Here is a 13,174-nt window from a genome sequence, read left to right on the forward strand (position 1 = left end):
GCCCGGGGCTAGGGGCATAAGCCAGCTCACAGTCAGTAGCTCTGAGTCTTGATTTTGCCCAGTTTAAATAAGTATTGGTTTTCTCCAGAGGACTTAAATACTTGCAGGCTAATTCATAAAATCTATAGAATTTAAAGCCCCATCCACACTTCCATATAATGGAGTTTCATAATGCAGACTGCATTGAACTGCAGTCCATTATGCAACTGCATTATATGGTAGGGTAAATGCGCCCTAAGAATTTTTTATATTGGCACATTATTTACATCTGTCTGAGGTTTATTTTGTTACATTGATTTGCTTATCTTCAAGGAGCTCAAGACCGTCTCTTCCATCTCCCCCATTTTATCCTTACAAAATCCCAGACCTATTTTATCCCCATGACAACACTGGGAAGTAGTAAGGCTAGGCAGAGAGAGAGTGAAGTTGGCCAAGGTTAGTTAGAGATACAAAATTCAAGATTTTCCTACAGGGAATAGTTTCCTTGTCTAGGGTTTGAAAAAGGTCATTTGGCTGGATTCCTGCTCCTCTCCCTAAAATATAGCTAAACATGAACTTTCTGCCATGTGGGTCCATGCCTGTGCAGGTTTTTATAAATAATAATACTTTAAATTTTAGGGAGCTTTCTGCTTCCTTTTTATTAGGAGCCAAAGTGTAAGCTGAGTACACTGAGATGTTCCCTCTAGAGCTAAAGAGGCCCAAAGCTCATTGAGAATTAGGGGAGAATCTACCTACCAAAGAGCAGGAATGCAGCCAAATGTTACCCTCCAAAGAAGGCATGTTGCAGGTGAGTTATTACAGGTAAGGCACACAACTAATGGTACCTGATGGACATGCCAACATGAAGTTCCAAAATTTCCTAGTTTGACCCTTTCAGATTGTTATATCTCTGTTTTAGTTGGAACATTTACTTTGATAAATCCATAGGCTATCCACCACAAGAGCTCTCAGGATGACTGTGTGCGCTAACAATTGCAATACTATTTCAGGTGTCAGTTCTTTTGAAGCTTTTGCTTCTCTGTGCTGAGCTCTTGATTATCTTGTATATATTTGTTTACTCAAATATTATTCCTGTCCATTTCTTAAAACATTCCCAAATTAAAAACATCACAATAAAACAATGTCAGAAAAATCAGTCAGAAAATGACTTTCAAAACAGGTCTAAACATTTTTTGCTCAGAAGGTTCTTTAAAAGTTAACAGTGGCAAAACTTGCAGATTTCTTTCATAGACTAAACCACGTTTGAAACATTCCAGGATAACCCCTGTTACTTGTGTGCACTTCCACTCTCCTGTCTTGCAGGGTAACAGAGCAGGACTCCAGTTAAAAACTGTTGGAGTTTCCAACTGGTGTCATTATTTTATACTATTACTGTATCAATGAATGTGTGCCAGATTTGAGGATCCAGTGATAGTCTAGTCCACTTAATGCTATTCATTTATTTATCACATCATGGCAGAATTAATTCAAGTCCATTAATGTTATATTAATATGATCATTAATTAAATTGGGGGAAACTAACTAGCATTGAAGGACACTTTGTTATACATTTTAATTAATTTCCTTTTTCCCTGTAGCATTTTCCCCCAGATTGTTTCGGGAAACAGTTCAGGAAAGCCCAGGAAGCTGCAAAGGAGAAGATTGGGGGAGGGGGGCTTTTGTGCAAACAAATGTTATTTTAAAAAAACATAGAATTTGGGCTAATGATACCAGCATTGTGCACTTTTTCTGAATGTAGGGACAGCTGTAGCCCTGGGTCTCTATGCAGTCATTGCTGGTGGCCTGTTTTCAGTCATGTAGATCAGTGCTCTCAAAATGGTGGTCCTTGGACTAGTGCTGGTCCTCAAACAGTTAAAAAACAATAACAAAGAAACAATTTACCCAATGAGCACACATTTAGTGGATATCTCTAGCACATTGGAAAACAATAACTACCTGGGAAGCACTGATGTAGATGGCCCTTGTTCATGAAAATGCAGCTGTTGAGATAAACCTTCACAGAGAGCCAATATACTACAAAAGTGAAAAAAAAATCCTCAGTTCCATCTGGTAAATCTGCCATTTTGTATAGAGGCAAACATTGCAAGAGTCCTGCTTTGTATAATTTGTAGGAGAAGTGTGCCTGTCTTGTCACCTGAGCCTGAAGTGGAAGCCGCCCCAGTGCCTGACCTGTTGGGCAGCATCCTGACTGGACAGAGCCTCCTGATGATGAGTGGTTCTGATGTTGTCATTAATAGAGATGGATCATTAACTGCAAAGAAAACAAGTAAGGATTTGGGTTTTTTTTTTAAATCCATAACTGCTAGTGGGATTCTTAGGCAAACCCTAATGGGGTGGATATGTCTGTGCTTTATGGCCATGAGCATTTCAATTTTTACAAGAACTGGGGAAATTAATATGCATGGATTTGTTTTTATTCTCTGCACTTGGTAATACAGTCAGCTGTCCACATTTTCTGTTTTGGGGCACAGGACCCCCATGGAAATAAAAACAATATTTATTTTAACCTAAGAGAACACCTTCTAGGAATTTCCTGATGTTTTAGTAGATCTCCGTGGTTTTATTTATCGTGTCATCAGCAACCATACCATTGTGTTACAATTCTAACAGAATTCAGTGGTCAACTTCCACTGAAGGCTGAACATGGAATTGCATTGGAGGACCTAAGGAATCATAGAAAGGTGCCCAACACTAGAAATCTCTTCATCTTCTAGCATGACTGGAGGAAGCTGACCACACTGGAGTATCTAAAGATTCCTAGAGAAAATATTTTAAATCAAATTGGTGAATAATCAAATTTGCAAAAAACAAAATTGCAAGTGCGGAGAGACAATTGTAGTAAGCTTTGTTTTTATGGTAGTTTCAAAGTGAATCCTTTTGCAGGCAGAGGTTCAGTTGAAGGACACATTGAAGCAGTATATGTAGGTACCAATCAAAATGTTTCCAGAATTTAGAGTGCATCCTTTAAAAGACCCTTGAGTTCTGTACATTGTATGTGTACTTGGTTAAATAATTTATTTTCATATTAGAAGCTAATCTAATTAGTCACTTCCCTTGACAAAGATTAATTTTGTCTCCCATATTACTGGTATATTTTTAAATTTATTAAAATATAGCAGTATATTTTAACAATTGAAGAACATGTTTTTATCTTTCAGTACCACCACGTCAAGGCAGTTCAAATGTTGAGGAATGCTTGGGAGACAATGCCCAGCTTGGGACGTCACATTTGGTGAACCCAATTAGTAGTTCTGATACTGAATCTTCAAAATTGAAACCCTCCACCTCTCATACTTGCACCTCATCACCGTCATCACTAAGTGTAACGAACAGAGATGTGAGTCCTTCAAGTCAAACATCGTCTGGAAGGACACCCATTCGATTTGAATACTCAATGACTCCAAGGTCTGTTCAGACCCAGAATTTAGCCAGTCTGAACAGATGTGGCCCCAAGTTGGGTGAAGTGTCTAGATTTAATGGAGGCTCTAAGTTATCAAGTGCACCTCTTTTTGCATCTTCTAAACCATTGAACAGCAACTCCTCTTCAACCTCAAAAACAATGTCTATCAAAGGACCTCTAAAGTCTTCACCTAAAAGGCTTGAGATATCCGAACTTCCCAGAATACCAAAGATTAAAAAGGAAACTACAAATGGCCATCTTGGATCACAACCTGCCAGTGATCGAAGTGGTGACATTCCCAGCGCCTGTATAACACAATTGACTGGTAAGGGAAATGCAAACCAGCCAATCAGAAGTAGTAAAATGGAAAGTGGCATGTCAAGTGCCAATCATCGACAAGGACAGACGAGTGGAGGCTCCACTTCGACTGTTGCCCGTGATGGTTCCACACTTCCTCCAGCAAGGGGAAAAGTTGGCAGTTCCTCCTTTCAGAGTTTTAAAATCAACATCCCTGGAAATGTTGGACATTCCAGTAGAATGTCTAATCCTGGGTTTTGCAATACTTTCCGACCTGTTGACAATAAGGTGCAACAGAAAGAGAATCCGTCACCCCTCTTTTCACTGAAGAAAACAAAACCAATTAAAAGTGAAATATATGATCCTTTTGACCCAACAGGCTCTGATTCAAGTTCAGCAAACAGCAGTCCTGAAAGGTTGTCCTTCACTAATATCACCAGGACAATATCCATAGCAAGTCCCAAAGTTCAGACATTCCAAACTGTGCGCCGCATTACACCTTACAACCTGGAAAATATCTTTGGATCGGAGGCTGAATCAACTGATGTGCCATCAGCTAACACTGAGTCCTGTGACGATGTGATGCTAAAGGAGAGGCTTGTGGAGCAGGTTCCTGATGCAGTACAAGTAAAACATGAGGAAGAAGAATTGCCAGTTACACCCTGTACTTCATCTGCCATCAAACAAGAGCATATACTTGAAAGCGACAAAAATCCTGGGCTTGTTCTTGATAATGACCAAGGCAAACCTAAGGTAAAAATTGAGCCAGACAGCCCCATAAGAGAAAATGAACCAGAAAGCATTCTTACAAATGAGCAAGCAGAAAGGTGTTCATTTTCAAGATCCCCATCAAATTCTAGTTCTGAGAGTCAGAAAAAAATTAAAAGAAAAAAAGAACCCATGAAAGACCACAAAAGCACTCAACCAAGATCTAGATCAAGAACACGTTCGAGGGACAGATCTGCTTCACCATCAGTTGAAGAAAAATACAGCAAAAGCTCCTGGGTTAAATCCAAAGCCCGGCATCCATCAAGAGATCGCTCTAGTAGTCATGAGCGGGCAAGGAAAAAGAAAGTCAAAGACAAAACTAAAGAGAAAAAAGCCAAAAGTTCCTGGCCGAAAGAACACAAAAGAGTTAGGTCACGATCTGTTAGTCCTGGTAATTCCTCTTTTGAGTTATATGAGAACAGGAAAAAGAAAAAGCACACTGACCCAGGAGCCAGGGGGCGAGAATCCCATTCGAACAATGCCGAGAGAACTAAAAAAAAGAAACATAGAAGAGAGAGAAGCTATGACAGATTTGAGAAGGATGGGAGCTCAAGATCACGTGAGAGAAAAAGATCAAGATCCAGGTCTCAGGAGAAGAGAAAAAGGAAATCAAGGTCACCTTCATCACGATCCCAGGTGTCCAAAGGAAGTAAATCTAGGGAGAGACAATTACCATCCAGATCACGCTCCAAAGAAAGGAAGCATAAATCGAAAGAGGTGTCACCTCAGCTTCTTAAAGAGGAGGGCCAAAGGTTTTCAGATGACAACTTAGAGGGTTCTCTTGAATGTGCTCCAACTTGGGGTCATGAGTTAGGAGGTATGGCACCAGAAACATTGAATGTTCCTTCAGACCTGATCCCTGAGTCGGAAGTTCCTCCAGAGGATGACATAATGGAGGCTGATTTAAAAGGGGGCATTAAAATAGAGCAAGCCTGTGAGGAGCTTGAGCATGAAACTGTTCCTGCCCAGCAAGACCATACAAGTTCTGAAGTATTTCCTGACAACCTAGATTCTCCTACTGAAATTGAATTCGCAGTGGGCTATGACTCACCAAGTTTTGATAGCCAAATCACTGTGAAAATGGAGGAGATTGAAATTAAAATAGAAGACGATGATGTGTGCCCATTTTTATCAGACACTGTTCTTCTAAAGAAGGGGAAGCCTGTATCAGGTCATGGTGAGGTTACACCAGTTCCAGCTTTGTCTGAAATCAAAAGACCAACGGAGGTTAAATGTGAGCTACCTATGTTGGATGAGAATATAAGTGATGTAAATAAATCTGAACTGGAGGCTACAGTTCAAGGTCCTATATTGAAATCTAAAGCACCAGTGAAAAGGGTTACCTGGAATCTACAAGAGGAAGAAAGTAATATAGTGACTGCAGACAAAACACCAAGTAAGTGCAAGAGAGGTCTTTTTACCAAATGGCAATGACCAGGAATTTAAAATATTTAAATCAGAGGGTTTTAAAAAAAAAAAACACACACACACACATTAAAATTAGAAGGTCAAAACATTGAAAGCAGAAAATGCTCTGCCCTTGGTTTATGTTCTTTTTCACATATATAAGGGAAATGACAGTTTCCAGTTGGCATCACAACTGGAAAATGACACCTACCTTTGTAGGTTTATGTTAAATAAACCATAGAGCTCCTTAAGCATATATCCATTGCTCTGAGTTCTTCAAAAGAATCTCCAAATTATGAAGCCTAGTTGACAACCACTTTTGTCCTGGGGACTCAGTTCCCATGGTGTTATCTTGATTTTAACTTCTCTAGTTCATTTATAAATGTATGAAAGAGAGTTTTTGTACTTATAGGGAATTCACTTAAAAGAGGTTGAAGAAGGTGGCTTACCAGCAGTGTTGTGTGGGATACAAATTTAGATACAGTGGGCAAAATCTAATCATAGTCCCAAAAATAATATATTTACTGCAATGTATGGAACTTATGTATAACTGGAGACTTCCATTCATTTCTGTGTTTGAGACTGACACAAAAGTTTGCCTGAGTAAATCTGTTGAAATCAATGGGGCCTTTTGGGACATCCTGCTAAGTAGAGCACACTCATTAAGTTAATGGTTGAATCATCATACAGAAGAATCCCATTGATTAACTGAATCTGCTTCAGTCATCCCATAGGTGCATCCCATTGATTAACTGAGTCTATTCTAATCAGGAGCAACAATAAGATTTAGGCCTATGCTAAAATCATCATAGCCTCATCAATCAAGTGCTCTACTCAATCTGGGTCAAATTTATGGACTTTTCTATATGCAGTTCAATGCTTATGAATTACTTACTGTGATTGCTTCTGTTTTTTTTATGATAATGAAATGCTTTTTTTTCTTTTGGGGAATTTTAGGAGTGGCATTCTGTAAACAGCAAAGAACAAATGAAGGGGTCTGGAAAGCAGAGGATTTGACCCAAACATTAAATCAGGTACAGTTAACTAAACCACTTCCAACTAATTATATGGTTCCTGAGCCTGTGTTTCCTGATCTAGATTCCAGTCAGGTTGGGTCCTGCTCCAGAAGCTGTGGGTATCTTGGACACCATCCCACTCCATCTGTGAAATCATGCCTTGCCTGTTTCCACTGTGGAATGCTTTTTCTCCCCCCACACGCAGTGCATTTCATACAGTCCATACGCCGATTCAGTAATCTGATTTTCCCATCTCGCATTTTAAAGTAGAAATCATGTTCTGCTTCTTGTGGCTTCTACTTTCCAAAGACTTTATCCTTTAAAAGGAAGGGGAAACTAAAGACATTTTCAGAACAATTATTAGAATGAATATTGATCCTGTTTTTGATAGCTAACACCAAAAGTGATGAAAGGGGCTTATAGCAGTTTCAGCTTTTTGATCTGGTAGAAAGTCCTACACCTTGGAATCCATGAGAACCTCATATTTTGTATTGCTTACTTACTTAGGTGATCCCTCGTTGCCCGAGGATGATGGTCTTTCAAGTCTAGTTTCTTGGCAATGGGTTCGTAGGTGGCTGTGGAGCCCTATTCTTGATCCGCATGTTCTCCCTCAGTGAGGACATCGTATTCCAGGTGGAAGTTTGTATTGGGGAAAGAGTGGCTCCTGACTCCTCTCCTTTTTCTTCAGGTTTACAACCAAAATCTGCCTTTGATGGCCCCACTGCCCTCCAACTTGCCCCCGTATGCCCCTGTCAGTCAGCCCACTGTCCAGTTCATCATGCAGGGAAGCCTCCCTCTGCTCAGCTGCGTGACAAGCCAGGGACTGACTCCAGAGCCCGGGAATCTGGCCACCGCTTCAGAACCAGGGATTCAGGCCGCTTCCACAGGAGAGGCAGAGGAGACACTGAAAACACCTAAATCTCCAGTGGATAAAACAAAAAACGAAGAGGTGGGTGAACATAAATGGCTAGCGGGCATTGTGGATTTAAGCTAAGCTCATTGAGGTTCTTGGGACATAAAATCTTAGAAATAGCTTATTTGATCAGAACACCCAATCTAAATGACTCATAGAGAAAGCATTGTCCCAGCCTTTGCTTGACTGAAGTACAACACCAGAACATGAAGCTGTTATGGGAAACAGTAATAGACCTTGTTTCCATGAATGTATTTAAGTGCTTTTCAAGAGCACCTGAGGAGATGACATTCCATAAATTGGAATAATATGGGAAACAAGTGATACTTTTTGTTGCAATTCTATTTAACAGATGTGAACTTTCACATTCTTCATAACTCTTCATCAGGCATGATGGTACCAAAATTAGAGTATAAAGGAAGAAACAAAGTTTCCACAGGTACGCCCTAGTAGTGTATTGGCCATCATACGTCTAACATGACATACTGTAACATGATTACTCCAGGTTCAGCAAAGAGCAGGCTGTTAAAGAACCAGCCTTAGCTTGTGTGCATACACAGTCAATATTTTCTTTCACTTTTCTCCCAAAGAGTTGGCTGGTACACTGATAAGTGCTTACTGCCTTTTAGAAAGTTTGCAGATTCCTGAGCTGTTTTGTAACATGATGCAACAAGACAGTCTTCTTCCCAGGAAAACCTAAACAGTTAATTGTGGTACTTTTCATTCACTTTTTGTTTCTTCCTTCATCTCATAATACTTTTACTTTTGTGTTTGATGAAGAGTTCTGGCAAATTTGAAAACTTTCTAGCACTGTAATGATCTTGTAAAAGATATTGCCTATATTTGTTTTAAAATGATGCAGTTTATGAAGAACTCACTTCTTTTAATTTGCCCCAGACTTCCTGCCTGTCATTTTGGTTGGATGATTCAACATTCTGAGGAAGAGACAGTGTATTTCTCCAATTCATTCCCATTTTTACTAATTGTATAATGTAGTATCATATTCTTTTTCTGCTGTTCTCTTCCTAAGCTAGCAAGTCTCTGTTTCATCAGCATTTGTTCATAGAGAAGATGTTCTATATTTTGATACCAGAGTGATGGTTTACAATAAATAAATAAAATATATATGCTATCTATTTTGCTATTTTTACACCTTTTTCAGCTTTGCTACATCCTTTTGAAATGCCCATATATGGAAGTTAGCAAGGAAAGGCATGGCTGTGAATTCTTATTAAGCACTTAAGAGACTGAGAAACAACCAGCCTATGGATTGAGGAAAAATATTACGAGCTTTTGCCATTGACACTTTTTGGAGATCTTATGTCAGTGAGAAATATGAATTTCATCTTAAAATAAGCCTTATTGTATTCACTTTGTGCATAAAGGCATTTTTGAGGTCCCAAAGCTAAGGTCTGGCACTGAACTGAGAACAGCTGGCCCCTTCTAGGACAGAGTCCTGACTCTATGATAGAAATCACAGCTGCACATCTCATCTAATTTGGGGGTTTTAACATAACAAAAGAGCAACATCAGTATGCTCCTTTAATGTAAAAACTGTTGCTCTGATGTTCTGATCTGATACGCTGTTTGTAATGTTGTAGATTGTCGATTGATCCCATTCTTGTTCTTCTAGTACATGAAGAAACTTCACATGCAGGAGAGGGCTGTGGAAGAAGTGAAACTTGCCATTAAGCCCTTCTACCAGAAGAGGGAGATCACCAAGGAGGAATACAAGGAGATTCTCCGGAAGGCAGTGCAAAAGGTGACATTGGAGTGGGCAAATCTTATTTTAATTACAGGCAGAGAGATATGAGGGAGTTGTAAATATCCCCAAACACTTTGGGAGCTGGGTTTCAGCTGAGGACACAGACATGCTCTGTTTTTTGAAGATTGCTAGAGAGGGGTCCTTCTCGGGAGTGACTCACTCTCTTTGAAATGCCCTTCCAGGGGAGATTATATCTGCACCCTCTTTGTTGGCATTCAGGAAGAGCTTAAAAAACTTCCTTTTTAAGGAAGTCTTTGGAAGAAACTAGTGATATCTGAAGGTTAGGAAGGCCCTTCAACTTCGTTACTTATCAGGGTGGTTTTATTTTATATGGGTTTTAGGAGGGTCCTCTGGTGGTGCAGTGGTTAAAACCGCTGAGCTGCTGAACTTGCTGACTGAAAGGTTGGGGGTTTGAATCCGGGGAGTGGAGTCCCACTGTTAGGCCCAGCTTCTGCCAACCTAGCAGTTCAAAAACATGCAAATGTGAATAGATCAATAGGTACCGCTTCTGCGGGAAGGTAACAGCACTCTGTGCAGTCATGCTGGTCACATGACCTAGGAGGTGTCTACAGACAATGCTGGTTCTTCAGCTTAGAAATAGAGATGAACACCACCCCCCAGAGTTGGACACAGCCAGACTTAAAGGCAGGGAAAACCTTTACCTTTCCTTATAGAGGTTTTAATTAGTGTTGCACAGCATTTGCTAATACTTACAGTTTTAACTTGTTTTTAATTTTTATATTGTATGTTTGTACCGGCTGTAAGCCTCCTTGGGCCCTTGACTGGGGAAAAGTGGGGTAAAAATTCATAAATAAATAATAAATAAATTTTAAGTAGTTAATTTGAACTGAGGGAATCTGGGATGATTTGGAGTAGCCTTCCTCTAAGATTATTGAATCTGACTTGTTTTCCTCTTACTATTCCTAGATCTGTCATAGCAAAAGTGGTGAAATCAACCCAGTGAAAGTGGCTAATCTTGTGAAGGCTTATGTTGAGAAATATAAACATATAAGGAAGCATAAAAAGACTGATGCTGATGAAGAGCCTCGTGAAATGGGGAATTGAGACGAACAGGGAAGGGCTTTTCTACGCAATGACTTGTCCTTTGAGAGGGAGGCAGGGAAGTGCAGTTGCATGTTGCAGCCCCCTCCTTCAGAAACTGGATGCAATTGGACCTTCTTGAAGGGAAGACACCCTTTTCACAAAAGAGTAGGATGTGATCCTACTTGAGAACCATGTGTCCTCCTTACCTTGGGGAGAGACTCTGGATGGAAGACACTTGGGGCGTGTTGGAAAGTATCCTATCATTTGTCATGGTTATACTTTGATCACATTTCTTTTGAGGGTATATGGATCTGTCCTTACAGTTTAAAGCAGACACTTTTATATGCAGTACATAACAATCTATGTTGCTCTCCTTGTGTTCTTATTTATCAGAAATATGGATTCTTTAGAGATTTCTCAGAAGCCGGTTTACTACTTGAATTGTGGTACTTTTCAGCCTGTTGTGTGACAGAAATGTTAACTCAAGTCTGCCGTATGGGAATTACAGATGTGTGCTAACCTTTACAAATCCTCTTCTGAAATTCTTCTTCTAAGTTAGCACATGTTGTTAAGGTATATCAGTGGTTTATTTCTTTGGGGACTTGTGGGAGCATGACGATGGGGAAAACAAATTACATCACGTCGTGTAAATAATATGGTGAAAGCTGGTTTTGGATTCAGCAATTAGCTGAGGGGATAGAAGAAAGTTGCAGAGTGTCAATAGTGATGCCAAGGAATGTGGCAGAAGTATGTACAAAACAGAAATGTGACAATTTATAAAGTTATTTTGAATTTTTCTTGTTCAGACTTGTGTTTGTCCTAATTCTGGTATGATTCTTTGATTAAGTATGCTAAACTAAACAAAAGTATTTCTTGCAAAATAGCCCAGCATACAATTTCTGGGACTTGTGAATCAGGAACTGACTGTTGGATGGTATGTATGTTGGGGGAGTGGGCTTAATAACAAAAGACCCTCCTCATAAATGTACAGCAGAGTAACTTATTAGCAGGAGCATGACCAGCAAACCAGTAGACCAAAGTGATAAAAATAACAAAATCACACAGATCAGTGTTGTACCTTCCATAGAAGGCTTTTCTTTGTAGTCAAATAATATAGTTGCACTATTTACAATAACAAGGTTTCTATAACACAAATAAATACATAGTAGCTTTACACGCAGCAGCCTTCACACACTAGAGCTTTAAACATGAGGCTTCTCTCACACAGAGGTTTACCTCCCACTCCTCAGGACAACACTAGCTTTGGCCCACTAACTCCATCAGGCTTTGACCTACTAACTCTTTCAATGCTTGACTCACACTTTTGTAATAAAAAATTCCCAGTTAATTTTTAATATTTCTGGCAATGTATTTGTTCAGACATACATATGCATAGACATCAATTTGGGTATAACGTCGCATACACTTGTTGTCATCAACATGCTAATTGAGGCTGGAGAATCTCCTAAATCTTTTGTGAGAGCTCCAGCTAAGCTGGTGCTTCCTTTAGAATTAGGCATTTCCCTAAGCTTTTAATTCACATTGATGAAAGTAGTATAGAGAGGAATGAATGCAGATGGCAGAAAGAAGGATGATAAATTCATTACTCATGTACGATACTACACCACCATGTAATTGATCTGCTGCTGCTTCCAATTACATTTTACTTCATTTGCTATCATGAGTTAATAAGTTAGAGATCTGTGCAAAGAATGCACTTTCTGTTAAATATCATAAATTATAGCTTGTTTATTTAGCACAAGGTCAGCCCAGTGTGGCCTTAGGGGAAGAATGTAGCCTTCCAAGACCATTTTTGCATTCTGTGTTCCCTTCCCCTGCCCAGATTCCCTCTGAGTCCCATTTAAAATGGGTGGAATTTTTTTTCTAGGGAAAAACTGAATTGTAGCTCCTGGAACATTCCAGGAACTGCAGTTCTCCTTTTAAATAAGTTCAAGGGCCTCTCTTACCATTTAACATGCACAGGAAACCAAATAAACCATGGCTTTGCTTCAAATACAGAAATGGACTTCAAATACTTCTGTTTACTTTCTTTGCAGTCTGTGCTACCCCTGCAAGATTTTCAGTACAGAACATTGGTCCCCAATCACCGTACTGGCCTGATAAATGTAACTTTCTCACTGCTGTATTTTAGTAGTACTGTAAAAGCCAAAGCCACACAGCACGTTTAGTGAACCAAGACATAAGATAGTCTACTTATAATGTCATTCCTCTTACACAGTATCCAGTATGTAGATATTGGATAAAATCTACATGGTCCTTTCAGGAGCTTCTAATAATAATTCTGTGGTTCTGCTGTCTTTGAAAAACAATTATGTTTGATATCTAGGATGTATTTCATGCTGTTTAGGATTCTTCACAAACAGGAGATACTTAAAATCGCTTCTGAGAAACATCGAGCATTTCGCTTGCACTCTCTTACATAGAACATTTTACCATAGAAGAGCTAACACAATTGTGAGCAAGTTCCAGATTGACTGAATATTACAAGTTCTTCCTTCCCAGAGCATGTATTCAGAAGGCTGTGCTTGATGGAAAGTGAGATC

General features: G+C 39.5%; 1 protein-coding gene across 3 annotated transcripts in view; it reads left to right on the forward strand.

Moving 5' to 3' along the window:
• The window catches only part of PHRF1 (PHD and ring finger domains 1), a 30,596-nt gene extending 19,181 nt beyond the window's left edge, over positions 1 to 11,415 (forward strand). For all 3 annotated transcript variants that reach the window (XM_060769469.2, XM_060769489.2, XM_060769480.2), the window contains exons 13-18: positions 2,112 to 2,266; positions 3,159 to 5,861; positions 6,830 to 6,906; positions 7,577 to 7,837; positions 9,435 to 9,563; positions 10,494 to 11,415. In XM_060769469.2, coding sequence (XP_060625452.2) covers positions 2,112 to 2,266; positions 3,159 to 5,861; positions 6,830 to 6,906; positions 7,577 to 7,837; positions 9,435 to 9,563; positions 10,494 to 10,631 — 3,463 coding nt within the window. In that variant the 3' untranslated portion in view covers positions 10,632 to 11,415. The remainder of the gene's footprint in view (positions 1 to 2,111; positions 2,267 to 3,158; positions 5,862 to 6,829; positions 6,907 to 7,576; positions 7,838 to 9,434; positions 9,564 to 10,493) is intronic.
• Positions 11,416 to 13,174: the final 1,759 nt, after the last annotated feature.

The sequence above is a fragment of the Anolis sagrei genome, chromosome 1 (genome assembly GCF_037176765.1).
Source record: "Anolis sagrei isolate rAnoSag1 chromosome 1, rAnoSag1.mat, whole genome shotgun sequence".
In the NCBI taxonomy this organism is placed as follows: Eukaryota; Metazoa; Chordata; class Lepidosauria; order Squamata; family Dactyloidae; genus Anolis; species Anolis sagrei.